Here is a 14,327-nt window from a genome sequence, read left to right as displayed (position 1 = left end):
GCCGGAATGGGGCAATTTATTAAAAAGTCTCATTAGCTCACGGGTTTTATCGCACATCGAGCATACGCCACGAGGTCCCCTTACGGGTGCTAATAACGTAAAAGCTGAAACGAGCCAAATAATAATATGCCCGGCTCGGGATTGTGATAAAGTAAAATTTTCGATATGGACATGATTAAAATGCCGGCCGCAGTTACCACCACCCACTTTTTATGACAGGGCGGAGGCAATAACTGGGCCGTCGGAGATTAAGTATTTTTAATGCGACTGCGACTGACAATAAAAATATAAAAATTTCAACGATAACATATAGCATATAGCAACGTCAGCAGGCCAAATCAATTTCAATATATTCTCGTATGATATGCGTTTTGCATGTGTCCATTGTAAATATCCAGCCGACTGATATTAAGTCACTTGCCATGTGCTCCTCCGGCGATATTTATTCGCTGAAAATCAATAAATTCCACACAGACACACACACTTGCACACTCGCAAAGCGAATATTTTTCTTTTTTCTCATTTTCTCTTTGCGCTGGCGCTGCGGCTCATTATTAATATAAGTATATACTTGTATACATCTGTATATATATATGTGTGTGTGTGTATGATTTTTTTTACATTTTGATATTTCGCAGGGCGCAGGGGATGGGGGTTGGCTTAAGTGTTTTTCTATTACGCCTTTGCCCGAATTCCAGCTAGGCAAACACAGACACACACACAAACACACACACGTACAGACTGAGGCCACCCACCTCCCCCAATATTATATTTGCTTTTAAATATTTTGATATACAGCCCAGTAACTCACACACACACACATTCTTCCTCAGTCAGGCATTTTCTCATAAAAATTTCGTACTCGAATAAGACGAAGTAGCTGCACACACACACACACACACAAACTGGGCAAAATGTAACCCGCAGGCATTATGGGTTAAGGAAAAAGTGGGGGCCTCCGGGGGGCCGGGGCCACATGGCAAAAACTTTGAGCAGCAGCAGGAAAATAATGTAAAGGATGTGCCAAAGGAGGGCCACCATGGAGACCAAGCCGACTGTAACTGGAAAATAATAATTTTTTCTCCCTTTTTTCCTTCATTTCTTGCTTTCTCCGAAAGCACACACCCCCCAGACCACCACCCACCCCGCCCACATTCATCCCTCCTTCTGTATGTTTGCCGTTTCTTTTGAGTGTCAGAAATGGAAAAGAAAATAATTTGATGGTTTCATAAACTCGCTTCGGGGGCCAGAAGGAGGCGTGGGGTGGTGGTTTTCCCTGACTGTGAATATATGTGTGTTTGTGTGTGTATTTCTGATAAAATTGCAAACTTCTCCCCCTCTTTTTGATTGTTTGCGTGGGTGTGTGTGTGCGCTTGAGGAAGAAGAAGCTAGAATTTATGGAATTTTTTTCTGCTTTTGTATTCTCTATTTTTTTTCGGATGAAAAGTTCTCGGACGATAGATTTCTCTTGCAAAATATTTTGCTGCATACTTCGGGGGGTGGCTTGTGCGGAAAGTTCATCATGCCGATAAGACAGAAGATAAGGAATACGACTATAGTCTGTGTCTCATTAGAACCAAGGAAGAAACACTTGCCTTATTATAAACATGATTATTATAACCCCGCTCCCAAAACATTTCCTCTACACACACGAATTTGCGCCTGGCTTATGTGCACAGCATTTGTCCTTGTCTCTGTGTTTGAGTTTCATTATTAATTTTCCTCGTTTTTTCATATTTTTCGTATTTTTATTTTATCACAGACAAACGCACACACATGCACAGGGGGTGGAACGCACACATACACACACACGCATTTAGTTTATTGTACAAAATAATATTTGATAGAAAAAAGTTTTAGTGCTCGACAGAGATGGAAATAGTTTTTGTTGGCTTTTCGCTTTTCGGTTGGTCGGAAAATAGGTTCTGTGTGTGTGTGGGAAATGTTAAGGTTGGGGGAAATTAATTTTTCACTTCGTGGCCCATGCGCCATGGAGATGTGAAAGTGAAAATGACGGAAAAATATCAAACGGTGAACGATTTTGAGGCCTTCGAAGCACTCATTACAAGGATTTTCACCACCCCCTCCCAATAAATACGTGTTTGTTTGTTTATTTTCCCTGCGCGTTCATTGGTTTCTAATGAGATTTCTTACTAATGAGCAGGGAACATAGAAACTGGAAATGTTTTTCGGTTTTTTCATTCGTTTTTCTTAGGCTTTGGGAAAAGGATTTTGCTTCTGCGTCAAAGCAAAATGAAATTCTACGAAATTGTCCCGACTTACTTCTTATTCCTAACATTTCACATGATTACGACTTCTGAAGAATTAAGCAGGTTTTCGTTTTCAATTATGGGAAATGCGTTATTTCATTATGGTCATTATATTTCTTAGATGACCTACAGTTATTTGATACCAATTAAAAGCTAGTTATAATTATAATGATGGCATATCAGTAATCAAGACTCGCAACTAACATTTCAGTACTACGAGGCATTGATGAATCATAGGGTGCTTATTACTAAAGAAGATAAATAATATTTTGTTAATATTGTATATATGTTCCTCCGATATATCTGCGTTACTAATTTGTATTCCTCATTGGAACGCCCACTCGAAGGACTTATTTGAACCAATGAATTCCTAATCAAACAGACTTCAAAGTAACACCCCAATCTTTGGACATAAAAAAAAAAAACTGAGCAGAATCTCACGTACACTACGTTTTTCTAATAAAGTAATTTGTCGCACACATTTTCCGAGAGACGCGACATCGAATCCCCCCTCAATAATTCCTCCCCCGCAGAACAAGAAAAACTAACAGAGATCATTACTCCCGGGTTGAGGGTTGATTTCCCAATTCCCTGGCTCATTATTATTACTCCCGTTTTCCATTTCCATTTTTGAGTCCATGCATAATTTCAATTTGATTTTCATCAGAAATATTAATTGCAGTCCACACACCACATCCTGGGCGGGGGTGTCCTGTCAGTCCTACTTGTGTGTCGTGTGTAGGTGTAAGTGTGGCATATGGGCTGAAAGGGGCGTATCAGTCATAACCGACAGCTCTTCAGGACACGCAGGTTTAAGGGTGCAAAGTAGGTTGGGCTCGGTTTGAATTTAAATTTAATAATTACCATTTTGGTACCTAACCAGAAAGGCGGGTGTTATATTTCTAAAACCCCTATACTTTGGTGTCGAAATAATGAAATAAACTTTACAACACTTCAAAATGATTATTGTAAACATGTTTTAAGCTATTATATTTATTCAACGGGTTACTATATACTTGTTATACATATACACAAACATATTAATTCAGCTAATATTTTTTTATTACCTACCGCTGAAAAACATTTCCAAGTAATGTTATGTTTACATATCTGATATTTAAAAATAACATTTTATAATAATAATAATAAAAATAGCCCTCCCTAATTAATCATCTTTTATTGTTAATCAAAATACGAGAAAGCACTAGTCTTAAAAAATCTTTAAAGTTTAAATTGATTGAAAAGATTGAATATTTTAAAGAAAGGATATACTAAACCCCTTTGGTTTTGATTGAGTTGACCGCGACATTAGCGGTTTGTTTACATTGCTCTTCCCGCAAGGACATGCGCTTACGAAAGGGGGAAGCGCCTCTTTTGGGGCGATGCGTGCGTGCGAGTGATTCGAGTCGAGTCGAGTAGAGCAGAGTAGAGTAGAGTAGCGTAGAGTGAAAGCGAAAGTGAAAGTGCCGGCGAGGACAACGTCACAGTGGACATGTGTGAGAGTGAAAGTCGGTGGGAAAACCTTGACCACGACCACGACGGCGACCAGGTCAAAATAGACCAGACCAAGTGGGTGGTTACTCGGTGGAAGGGGAGCAGGGGGTCCATTTGGAGTCCGATCCGATTCGATTCAGTTGCCGACCAATGAGTTGCCAACTGCCTCGCTCCGACTGTTGCTGTTGGACTATTTTGCTAGCCTGGTTCGTTCAACCGGCGATTTTCTAGCCACACTCGTACACATATGACCGGCTGCTCCAAAAAAAGAGAGTCGCCTCCACTGCGCAGGCGCAGATCCAAAAGGACGCCAGCAGGACATCGGGGGAAATGAGGGGGGGAAGTAACTTTCACTTTTTTTCGGCCTCTGATGTGTGTTGAATGCCGAATGGCAAACGGAAAAGGGGTGGCCAAGGTTGGACCCACACTCACACACACACACACACACACACACATGCACTTGCAGCAGGCATGTCCTTTGAGGTACAAGTATCTGTAAGTCAATCCGTCAATCGGCCCAGGCAAACAATCACTGGCCGCTTCTCTGGGGAGAGTTTATGACTCAGATTTATGGAGATGTCCACCGAAGCAAATCTTAATCCCTTCAGGGACGCGCTCGAACCCTAACTTGATCGTATACGTAATTCGAATCAATTCATTCGAGTTATTCAATTTATATATTCTTCATAAATAAATAGCTGCCTATCTAAACTATCTAGGGAATTTCGTTCATAACTTAAAAAGTTAATAAGGGAGCGCGTGTTTTATTTTACTAAAAGTAAATTTTTTATGTACAACAATAGTGTAATTATGAGAGGTAGTTTATTCTTATTTATCAGTATTTCCTATATGGTCCCCGGATTAGTTATCTGCCAACTATTAAAGAATTATGATAAAAAAGAAATACGGATACGACGTATTAACATTTACCATTCACTTGAAATACTCCAATAAATGTCAACTCGTCTTTAATTCAATTTAGAAGCTAAGTTATTTTCGGCAGTTGAATTCCATCTGTAATGGTTGAGTTTTTAACAATTAATTTACAATTATAAAGAAAGAGTGAGGAAACGACACTCAATCAAAACCAATTTGTCCCAACACCCATATGTTTTCTTAAGTAATAGGCACTTAATGTAAATCAACCCTTTGGCCAATTTACTCGGCTTCCTTTACAATTCATTTTACTTGAATGAAATTTGTAATGACAAACCTTTTTCGCTATTATTATACTGGCATTATTATACATTTAAAAGTGTTTTGTCGTAAGCCTCTTTGATACGGTACATTTCCCCCATACTCTTTAGGATGGAAAAGGGAATCTTGGGCGTTTCTTACAACCTAAGTAATCAAATTGTTAAAAGATTACAAAGAAATCCCTAAAAGGCATTATTACCTGGGTGTGCATCAAGATCATCTCAGATAGCGGAAAAGCCTTCAATTAGCCAATTTTCACATTAAGAAACACCGAACAACCCCTGAATCCTTCCACAAAAATATTGTTTTAATTCTTAGCTACTCAAGTCAAGAAGTTTGGGTTTTCTGACAGCAAGTTGAAAGGCAACGAAAGAATTTGTGACTCTTTTCATTGGGAGTGCATAAATTAAAATAACAAAAATATAACTGCCGCTGGCGAAACACAAAAATCCAAAAACCAAAAACAACGATGGCGGCACACGAACTTCTGCAGTAGGAAAAACAAATTGAAAATCCTATCGAACAATGATAAATTGGCACGGCAACAATGAAATCGGGGGAAAACCTTCCAAGTTGCGCGGTTGTTGCTCATTCGTGTGTCGTCGTCCCTTTCCTTTGTTTGTAGTCGTAGTCGCTCGTTGTAGTTGTAGTTATAGTTGTGGTGGTTACTGAAAATTTCAAAAAACTAAAAGAGAGGAGGAAAAGGAAAACGCAAAGGGGCGGAGCAATAATGGTTTTCCGGGCAGCGCCGCTCAGTTGTCGCTGAATGGATTTTTTTTAAGGGAAATTCTATGATTTTTGATATTTTGGGGTGTTTTATTGAGGTTTTTTTCGGTGATATGGGTAGGGGCCCTTTGTGTGTGTGTGTGTGCTCGCGTATTAAGCGATATGAAAAGTTAGGGTTGTGTGTGCCGATGTGATTTTAGTATCATTGCTATTTGCTGTTTTGATTTTCAACCGGCGACTGGCAATTGATAGCCGATATTTTTTGTTATTCCGCTGCGTCATGCGCCAGTTGACAACGAGCCAGCCACTTGGCAGGACACGATCCCGACACACGCCAAAAAAATAGAACAGAAAGTACGCATGCGCGAAAGTGACTTGCATAACGCGAACTAATCGAGATCATCAAGTGATCACCAAAAGAATAAATTCTTCTTTTAAGAATGTTCAGTAAACATTTAAACGAGTGACAATAAAACCAAATTAACTAAACATTATTCCGGATCGCGAAAATAATATACATACTTAATTAATGAGTAGGTTGAAATAACTACACTTTTAATTTATCAATTAATTTATTTAATAACATGGTGATTAGTGTTTCCCTTGAGATAAATACATCATTAGGGTATAATTAACAAATGATAACTAATCATTTTGTTAATTGGGTTTTGATTGTTAAAACTGCTTCCATTCCATTTTAATACTTAAATCATTTTAATTTGACTTCTGATATACATTTAAAATAAGTGCTTGGAAAAAATATCAACACAAATGAATTTTTTTTTGTAATAACTTTCTGTAAAGTTTATCTATTTATATAGTATTCGTTTTATGTTTAATAGTAATAAACTATAAATAGGCAAATATATTTGAAAATTTCTTCTTAAAATCTTGAATATTTCTTTTAAATTTGGAGTACATTTACTTACAAATTTTAAAGATTTGCTTTAGCTCTTGAGGGTCCTTCTTGCAACCTGGCATTCATTTTCTATGAAATACTTCTAAACTACCATGATAAATCCCAAGTCCGGAGCAAAACCAATCTGACGTTATTGGTTTCCCTTAGGCCAGTGTCAAGATTATTTTCTGAGTCCTCCAACCTCCAACCCCCAACCAAAACGAAACGGGTTTGATATGTTGGTTTGCCAAATTAGCCGCTTCTCCTGTGGAGTCTCAAAATATACAGAGTACACATGCACATTGACTATGTATAGTATACCTAGTCGAGGAGTCGAGGAGTCGAGGAGTACTATACATGGTTTTGTTTACACTCTGTTGGCATTTTCATTTGGAACATTTTTCTCGGGCATCCTCCTCCTGGCACGAAGAGATGGATGTAAGATGGTAAGACGGGCGGGCAGACAGGCGAAAAAAATCAAATAAAATAACATCAAACTACCTTAGGCTTTATAAAAATCCCAACCGAAACACAAGCAACACTCGCGCACACACACACACATACTCACACTTATACAAGTACACAAAGATACCAAGGAGAAATGCGCACATCCTGGCAGGCATTTTTGCTTAACTCCTCAAAGTGGCAGGTCCGGGGTCACGGGGAGCAGGAGGGGTGAGGGAGGGGATTGGGGGTTAAAAGGGGCAGGGGGTTCGGCATGAAGAAATTGTATAAAAGCAAAGTCAACAACAACTACAACTACAACGACAACATGTAGCTGGAGAACCAATTTCCAACCATGGAAACTTAATTTATGTCTGCAGCATAGTTGAGAATATTTTTCTTTCTTTCTTTTGGCCTACTCCCCCCCGTTTCCACCCCAACCCCACAAACTTATTTCCCCCTACCCTTTCGCTGCTCCTCCTTGGCTTTTCTCCTTTTGCCTGTGCTCAAATAGGAAAAGAAATTTTCGGTTTATTTCGAAAATTTTTCCTGCACAGAAAGAAATTCAGTGCGTTACCTTAAGTCGATTAAGTTTGAGAACATTTTTATAATTATAATAATACTTGCCTGACAAGTTAATATACCATGTTCATAATTTTAAAAGATATCAACAAGTATACATTTCTTTAAATTTAAAAAGTACTTTATGGTAAAGTATTTTTAAAGAGCTTAACAGCTTTTTGATTTGCTAAGTTTAGCTTGAAGACTTAACATTTTAAAAATATCTTTCTTCTCGCTCACTCAATACTAATTATAATAATTGGATTACATTTTACGATTTTTCCAAGTTTTAATAAATATAAATTTATAGTAACCCACTTGGTGACTTACAACATCAATAATTACTTTCTCATATCACATTTTCTTTTTGTGTATCTCCGCCCCTTTTTGTTGCCAGGCATTTTCCCCCTCACCTCCCACTTTCCTGCCTCTTTTCCTTTTTGCTTTTCTTGAGAATCAAATTTATTTTACCAAGTCATGTTGAAGAAAATTTTTATAAGTTTTATGCTCGACTCAAGTGATGGTGTCGGTTGGGGGAAAAGTGGGTGGCAAAAGGCTGAATGTGTGTGTGTGTGTGTTTGTGTGGCTGTAAGGCGCAAAAAGTTTTCTGTGTGCGCCACACACACAAACGTACAAACACCCACACACAAGAAAATAAGCAAAATTTGTATTCCTTAAATCGGATGACTTTGTATAAATTTTCGTGTGCGCCACAATGGGGTTGTGTGTATGTGTGTTAGTGGGTGGCAGCTGGGGCGCTTAGTAAACAAACAGAAAAAAAATAGAAGAAAGTTTCCTTTCCCTATGTGTGTGCTATACATATGTATATATATATAATGGAAAAATTTTTCATAGAATTTGCACAAAAATGAAAAAGTGTAGCCACAGCAAAATGGTGTGGGAAGTGGGTGGCTGGGTGGTTGGGTGGTTGTACGGTGGGTGGGAATAATGATGATGGAGAAGAAGCAAAAGAAGGCAGAAAAATGAAATTAAGCGCATACGGAAATGAGACACAAATATTCTGCGTGTGTGTTCGTTCGGGCTTATGCGATTGTGTGTGTGTGTGTGTGTGTGCAGGAGAAATATTTGAGTGGCATTCAGTAGAAGCCAAACTAAAATTGAATGGAATCCTTGGCCAAATATTCTGTACGTTTTGCTTTTTGCAAAAATAATGCGGTCTAAGCCTCGGCATATATATTATGTACACTGCGAGGAAAATAGAGGGAGCTGTGAATAAATTGTTTTCCACTGTTATATTAAGTTATAAATTTTCAAAGGATAAAGGTTAATTTTTTTAAATATATGCAACTTGTATAGTGCAGACAATTCCATTTCCCTAAGTTTTTTGTATTAAATATTATATTTTGTTAAAATAACTATTAAATACTATTAAAGTTAATCAATAATTTAGATGCTTTTACCCACACATATGGTGGCTAAATTATAGTATGTACATGCATATAAATAACCCTTATCCCATATTCCCACTTTGTCGAACCCCCGCTAGCATGGCTTCGACTTCAATTAAAAAGTTATCCACTACAATGTTTCCCCCTCCCTCTTTTCTTCCCTGTCGCCGCAGTAATATCATCCAAAATGGCTGCATCCATATATGCCACCCCACCGCCAGATCTGAGCAGCGAGGACACTGCTCTCTCCGACGTCTCCAACTCATCGACACTCAACACGAACCGGAACAACCACAACCACAGTAGCAGTCACAACCACAGCCACACGAGCGGCAGCCACAGCAACAGCAGCAGCAACAATCCCCATGAAGCCGCAGGAGCAACACCCACAGCCACGACGGCCGCGTCCCGAGGAGCAACAGGAGTGGAAATGGGAGGCAACTCCCCCACCACCGCCCACTTGGTCAATGCAATGGAGCTGGAACTGGAGCCCAAGACGAAGACGAAGCCAGCGGGAAGCGGCACAAATGAGGCCATGGAGCAGGAGGCAGAGGAGCAGGAGGCAAGGGCCAAGGACGCGGAGGAGGCGGAGGACGTTGGCGATGCCAACATGGCCACAATGGCGGCAGCCATGCAGCTGCAGCTCCTCGAGGCTCTGAGCGATGCGGCCAAGAAGCGGCGCAAGCAGCACAATCCCAGTCGCCTGGAGGCCCTCAACTTGAGTGGAGAGCCGAGTGGCGAAGCAGTGGGTGGTGGTCAGAGGAGGGCCGACTCCTCCACCGAGGACTACGAGGACAAGTTGTCCAAGATGTTTCTGCCCAAGTCCATTGAGCAGCTGAAGGAGACCTTCGAGATGCTGCAGTATCAGCAGAAACAGCAGCAGCAGGAGGAGCATACCGAACCGGAAGCGGAAATGGAAAGGGATAGGGAGGCAGTAGCGGAAGCGGAAACGGAAGCCATGACACCAGACATATCAGAGGGCGGCAAGCAGCGCGAGAATCCCTACCACACCTACTGCAAGCAGTGCGGCGAGAGCTTCGAAACGGAGTTCAAGTTGAGCCTGCACATGTTGCAGGATCATGGGGAGGAGCGATCCGGAGAACAGGATCCCGCCGACTTCCTGGCCTCCATCAAGGTGAAGCTGGAGCGAGCCGAGATCCCCAGTCCGCAGCAGGAGCACCACATGCAGCAGGAGCTGACGAATGGCCACGGCAAGGATGTGGAGCGGGAGCAGGAGCAGGAGCACTGGTTCCAGGCCATGCAGGCCCAGCACCATCCGCACGGCCCCCAAATGCCGCCCGCCTTTCCCTTTCCCCCGGAGGCGGCACTCGGTCCAGCTGGCTACCTGCCACTGCTCGGGATGTCCGGATTCCCGGGCGTCGATGGCCTCAATCGTCCGCCGCTGAGGATCTTCAATCCGGAGGCCTACTGCGAGCTGTGCAACAAGGAGTTCTGCAACAAGTACTTCCTCAAAACGCACAAGGCCAACAAGCACGGCATCTTCGATCCCGTTGGCGAGTCCAACAACTCGACCAACACTTCCAGCCACCACAACAACAACAATAACAACAACATCACCAGTAGCAACAACAACACCGGTGGTCATCCCAATCCCGGTATGAGTTCCATGGGTCAGATGTTCCAATTGCAGAGGGAGGCTCAAGTGGCGAAACAGGATGTAAGTCAAGGTGGGGGATCATCCAATCCCGTGGCCTCGGTGCACTGTGACATCTGCTCGAAGCGCTTCACCAACATCTTCGCCATGCGACGCCATCGGGCCAAGCAGCATGATGCCCAGCCAGGATCGCAGGACTCGCCCAACTCCCAGACAGCCATGCAGTCGCAATCCTTGAGGGGAAGTCCCAATGAGCAGCCGGTGCAGCCAGCAACCATCAAGCAGGAAATGCCGCAGGAGTCGGAGGTTAAGCCCTATCAATTGCCCGAGGGATTCCGCGAGGACTTCACCCTGGAGCAGGAGGAGCTGAGCTTCGTGCCGCCACCCCGGAAACTACCATCGCATCTCCACCAGCAGGCGAAGGACTCCAACTTCAATGCGGAGAAGCTGCGTCGCTTGGGCGTCCAGTTCCCCGAGTTCTTCTGCGAACTCTGCTTCAAGGAGTACGCCAATCGGTACTTCCTGCGCACCCACAAGTGGAAGCGGCACGGCCTCTTCGTGCCACCCGAAGAAGTGACCCCCCAGCCGGGTGGCAAGGACGAGGCCCAGATGCCCAGTGCCTGGCCCTTCATGCCACTCAATCTGATGCTGGCCAAGGCAGCGGCAGCCACTTTGGATCAGCAGGATCAGGAACGCGAACCGGAAACGGAAACCGAGGCAGAACAACCGAGCAAGAGGATCAAACTGGAGCAGGAACAGACTCCGCCGGAAAACTACGACGAGGAGAAGCTGAATGGATCGGTGGTCGGTCTGCAGAACCTGCAGAAGCTGCAGTCCATGTTGCAGCAGCTGAACGACATCAACGGCAAGCGACCGCTGCCCTGTCACCTTTGTGGCCAGGAGCAGGAGAACCAGTACGCCTTGCGGGCTCACCTGATGACCGAGCACGCTGGCCAGATGCAGCTGCCCATGCCCATTCCCATGCCCCTGCCCGACCAGCAGGCGCCGCATCCCATGGTGGGTCTGTATCCCCAAACGCCGCCCACCTCGGGTGCCCGATCCCCGCCAGGCGTCGCTGATCTCCGCTGCCAGCAGTGCGATCGGGACTTCGCCAGCGCCCAGGAATTCAAGCAACATATCGCCGAGGTGCACATGGGCAGGAACGGAGTACCACTCGGTGGCAGTCCGCTGCGCGAGGGCTTCTTCACCCCCGAACGACCGGTGGCGCCCCCGGCAGGAGCAGCAGGCAATCCAGGGGGGAATCCGCCGGGAAACAGACCAGCCTACACGCTCACCCCGACCAGCAGCTACTGCGAGATCTGCAACAAGGAGCTGTGCAACAAGTACTTCATGAAGACGCACATGCAGCGGATGCACGGCATCGAGATCGAGAACGGGGCACAGATCGGAGGCGTCGTGTGCAACATCTGCAACAAGGAGCTGTGCAGCAAGTACTTCCTGCGGGTGCACAAGCACAACACACACGGCATCATCGAGGAGGGATCTCCTTTACCGCAGCCAAGGGGTCAAAATGGGGTCAAGATGGAGGCAGCTGCCGCAGCAGCAGCCGCAGTGGCAGCAGCCACGCCGCAGCAGGATCAGGAGCTGAATGTTTCCCCCACCACAGTGGAGGGTAGCTCCTCCACTGGCGGATCCAACCACGAGGTGTGCCCCTTGTGCTCGCGACAGTTCCGCAGCTTCAAGTGGCTGCGATCGCATCTGATGAACGAACACGGATCCGCGGGAGTGGAACGCCTGCGGGAGATGGACACCACTGGCTCCTCCACGCGCAGCAAGCCGAACAGTCCCACGCTCAAGATTCCCAACGGAAGTGGCAGCAATCCCTCTGCAGCAGCAGCAGCAGCAGGAGCTGGAAACTCCGCTCCCAATCTCGCCCAGGCGCTGCAGAACCTCAATGCCCAGCACCTCTTTGGTCAGATGCAACAGCAGCAGCAGATGCCCAAGATGCCACCACTACCCATTCCTGGGATGTTCGGAGAGCAAGCTGGCAGGTTCAAGGAGTACCAGTGCTCACTGTGCCCCTTCACCACGCCCTACTACGCCTTCCTCTTCATCCACGAGCGTTCCCACGCCCTGCTGAACAACGGAGGCGAGGCTATGGAGCTGCCCGTGGAGCCGCCGGCACCGCCAATCTCCGCCAGAAACCCGGGCAAGTCCCGCAGCAAGTCCAGCAAGTCAGCGGTGGTTGCACCACTTGCTCCCGTGAAATCCGAGGAGCCCGAAGCTCCCTTGGAGCCCACCAACCTCAGCACCTCGGCACCCAAAGTGGCGGCTCATTCCCCCATCGGCGGGAGCAGGATCTCCTCCTGCTTACTCCACCAAAGCAACCAGCTCAACTTCCCCGAAGATCCAACGCCGCCGCTCCTCCTCGAAGCCCCCAACTACGCCGAACGGATTGGGCAGTGGCGGCGGAACCCTCCACCGATCGGCGGCCACTTCGCCGTTCGAGGGATGCGGCGAGTTGGCCAACGGAAGCGGCAAGCCCGCCAGCTACGCGCAACCGGACCGAACGGAGGAGGCATATCAGATGCAGGCCTTCCACCTGCAGCCCGCCGATCCGGACTCCGAGATGCAGTTCGCCCCGGCCCTCGTCTACCTGCCCGTCCGGGTGAGGGCCTCCGAGTCGGCCACGCTCAGCTTCCGGCTCACACCGGCCTAAAGGTGCCACATGCAACAGGTTACAGTGTTGCCAGCGTAAGTTCAAGCCATAGAAAAACCAAATGCAACCCTGGAAAATATAGGGGATTGGGATACTTAAAAGATAATTTCAGGCTATCAATTGATCTCTTTGGTGCCAGCTAATATTTGTTCAGAGTGTTTGATCTTCACTGTGAAAACAATTTTTATTTCTTGTTGATTGTTCAGATAAATTTCAAGCTTAAAGAAAATCAATTTATTAGCTTTATTAACAGGTTCCCAAGAATCCTAGAAATTTCTTTAGAAACTTAAACATTTAAATGCTTGGGTATCCCAATCCCTCAAACCCCCCAAAAAAACCCCACTAAATACTTAAGCAAACGAAGTTAGGAACATGAACAAGACAAAATAGTGGAACTACAAAAGACTGAGTGCGCATATTAGTTGAGCTCATAATTAAAGTTAAATATACAAAGAAAACCCCGCATAACAAAAACAACAATCGATCAATATCTAAGCCCGAAGTCGGGCCCAAAAGTTCACCATGTCCAACATGGCACTGATCAAATCTACAGCCTATATAACCATTATAACCCGACAAGAACAAGTCCGTTTCAGCTGGCAACACTGTGCTAACCATCAAAATAGAAAACATATATATTTTGATAGACGCGTGGCACAGCACAAAGCATAACATACCGCAACCTATAACATATATCTCTAGTGATTAACTATCAAAGTTCCTATGCGTAATAGTAATTTATCGTAAACGAGTTGCAGAAACCAAAAAAAAAAAGAAGATGTAAGGAGATGGAAGGATGAGAGGAATCTAAATACGTACATAGATTAGGCGAAGGGGAGGCAGAAAGTGGAGGGGCAGACCAATAAAAGGGATTACTATATATACCACTTAGAAGGAATATATATCGTAGTAGCAGCAGCATAAAATCAAAATTTAAATTATACATTTCTCATCTAGATACGGAGTGCTTAGGTTAGATGGCACATAAGGATTGCCATGGGAAAGCTTCAGCACAACAAAAATTGCTCAAAAT

At 44.6% G+C, this 14,327-nt stretch overlaps 1 protein-coding gene and 1 long non-coding RNA gene across 2 annotated transcripts; one reads left to right on the top strand and one right to left on the bottom strand.

Moving 5' to 3' along the window:
• Positions 1-4,507: 4,507 nt before the first annotated feature.
• On the bottom strand, positions 4,508-5,368 carry LOC108099927. The gene is made up of 4 exons (XR_001771963.2): positions 5,161-5,368; positions 4,978-5,105; positions 4,695-4,778; positions 4,508-4,640 (listed from the first exon to the last, which is right to left on the bottom strand). It is a non-coding gene; the product is annotated as an uncharacterized LOC108099927 (long non-coding RNA).
• A 605-nt stretch (positions 5,369-5,973) lies between these two features.
• LOC108099926 lies at positions 5,974-13,388 on the top strand. The gene is given in 3 exon segments (XM_017203595.2): positions 5,974-6,220; positions 9,173-12,915; positions 12,917-13,388. Coding segments are annotated over 3 exon segments (4,125 nt in total). The 5' UTR covers positions 5,974-6,216; the 3' UTR covers positions 13,295-13,388.
• Positions 13,389-14,327: the final 939 nt, after the last annotated feature.

Source organism: Drosophila ficusphila, unplaced genomic scaffold (genome assembly GCF_018152265.1).
Source record: "Drosophila ficusphila isolate 14025-0441.05 unplaced genomic scaffold, ASM1815226v1 contig_106, whole genome shotgun sequence".
NCBI classification, from domain to species: Eukaryota; Metazoa; Arthropoda; class Insecta; order Diptera; family Drosophilidae; genus Drosophila; species Drosophila ficusphila.
This window is presented reverse-complemented; position numbering and strand designations above follow the sequence as displayed.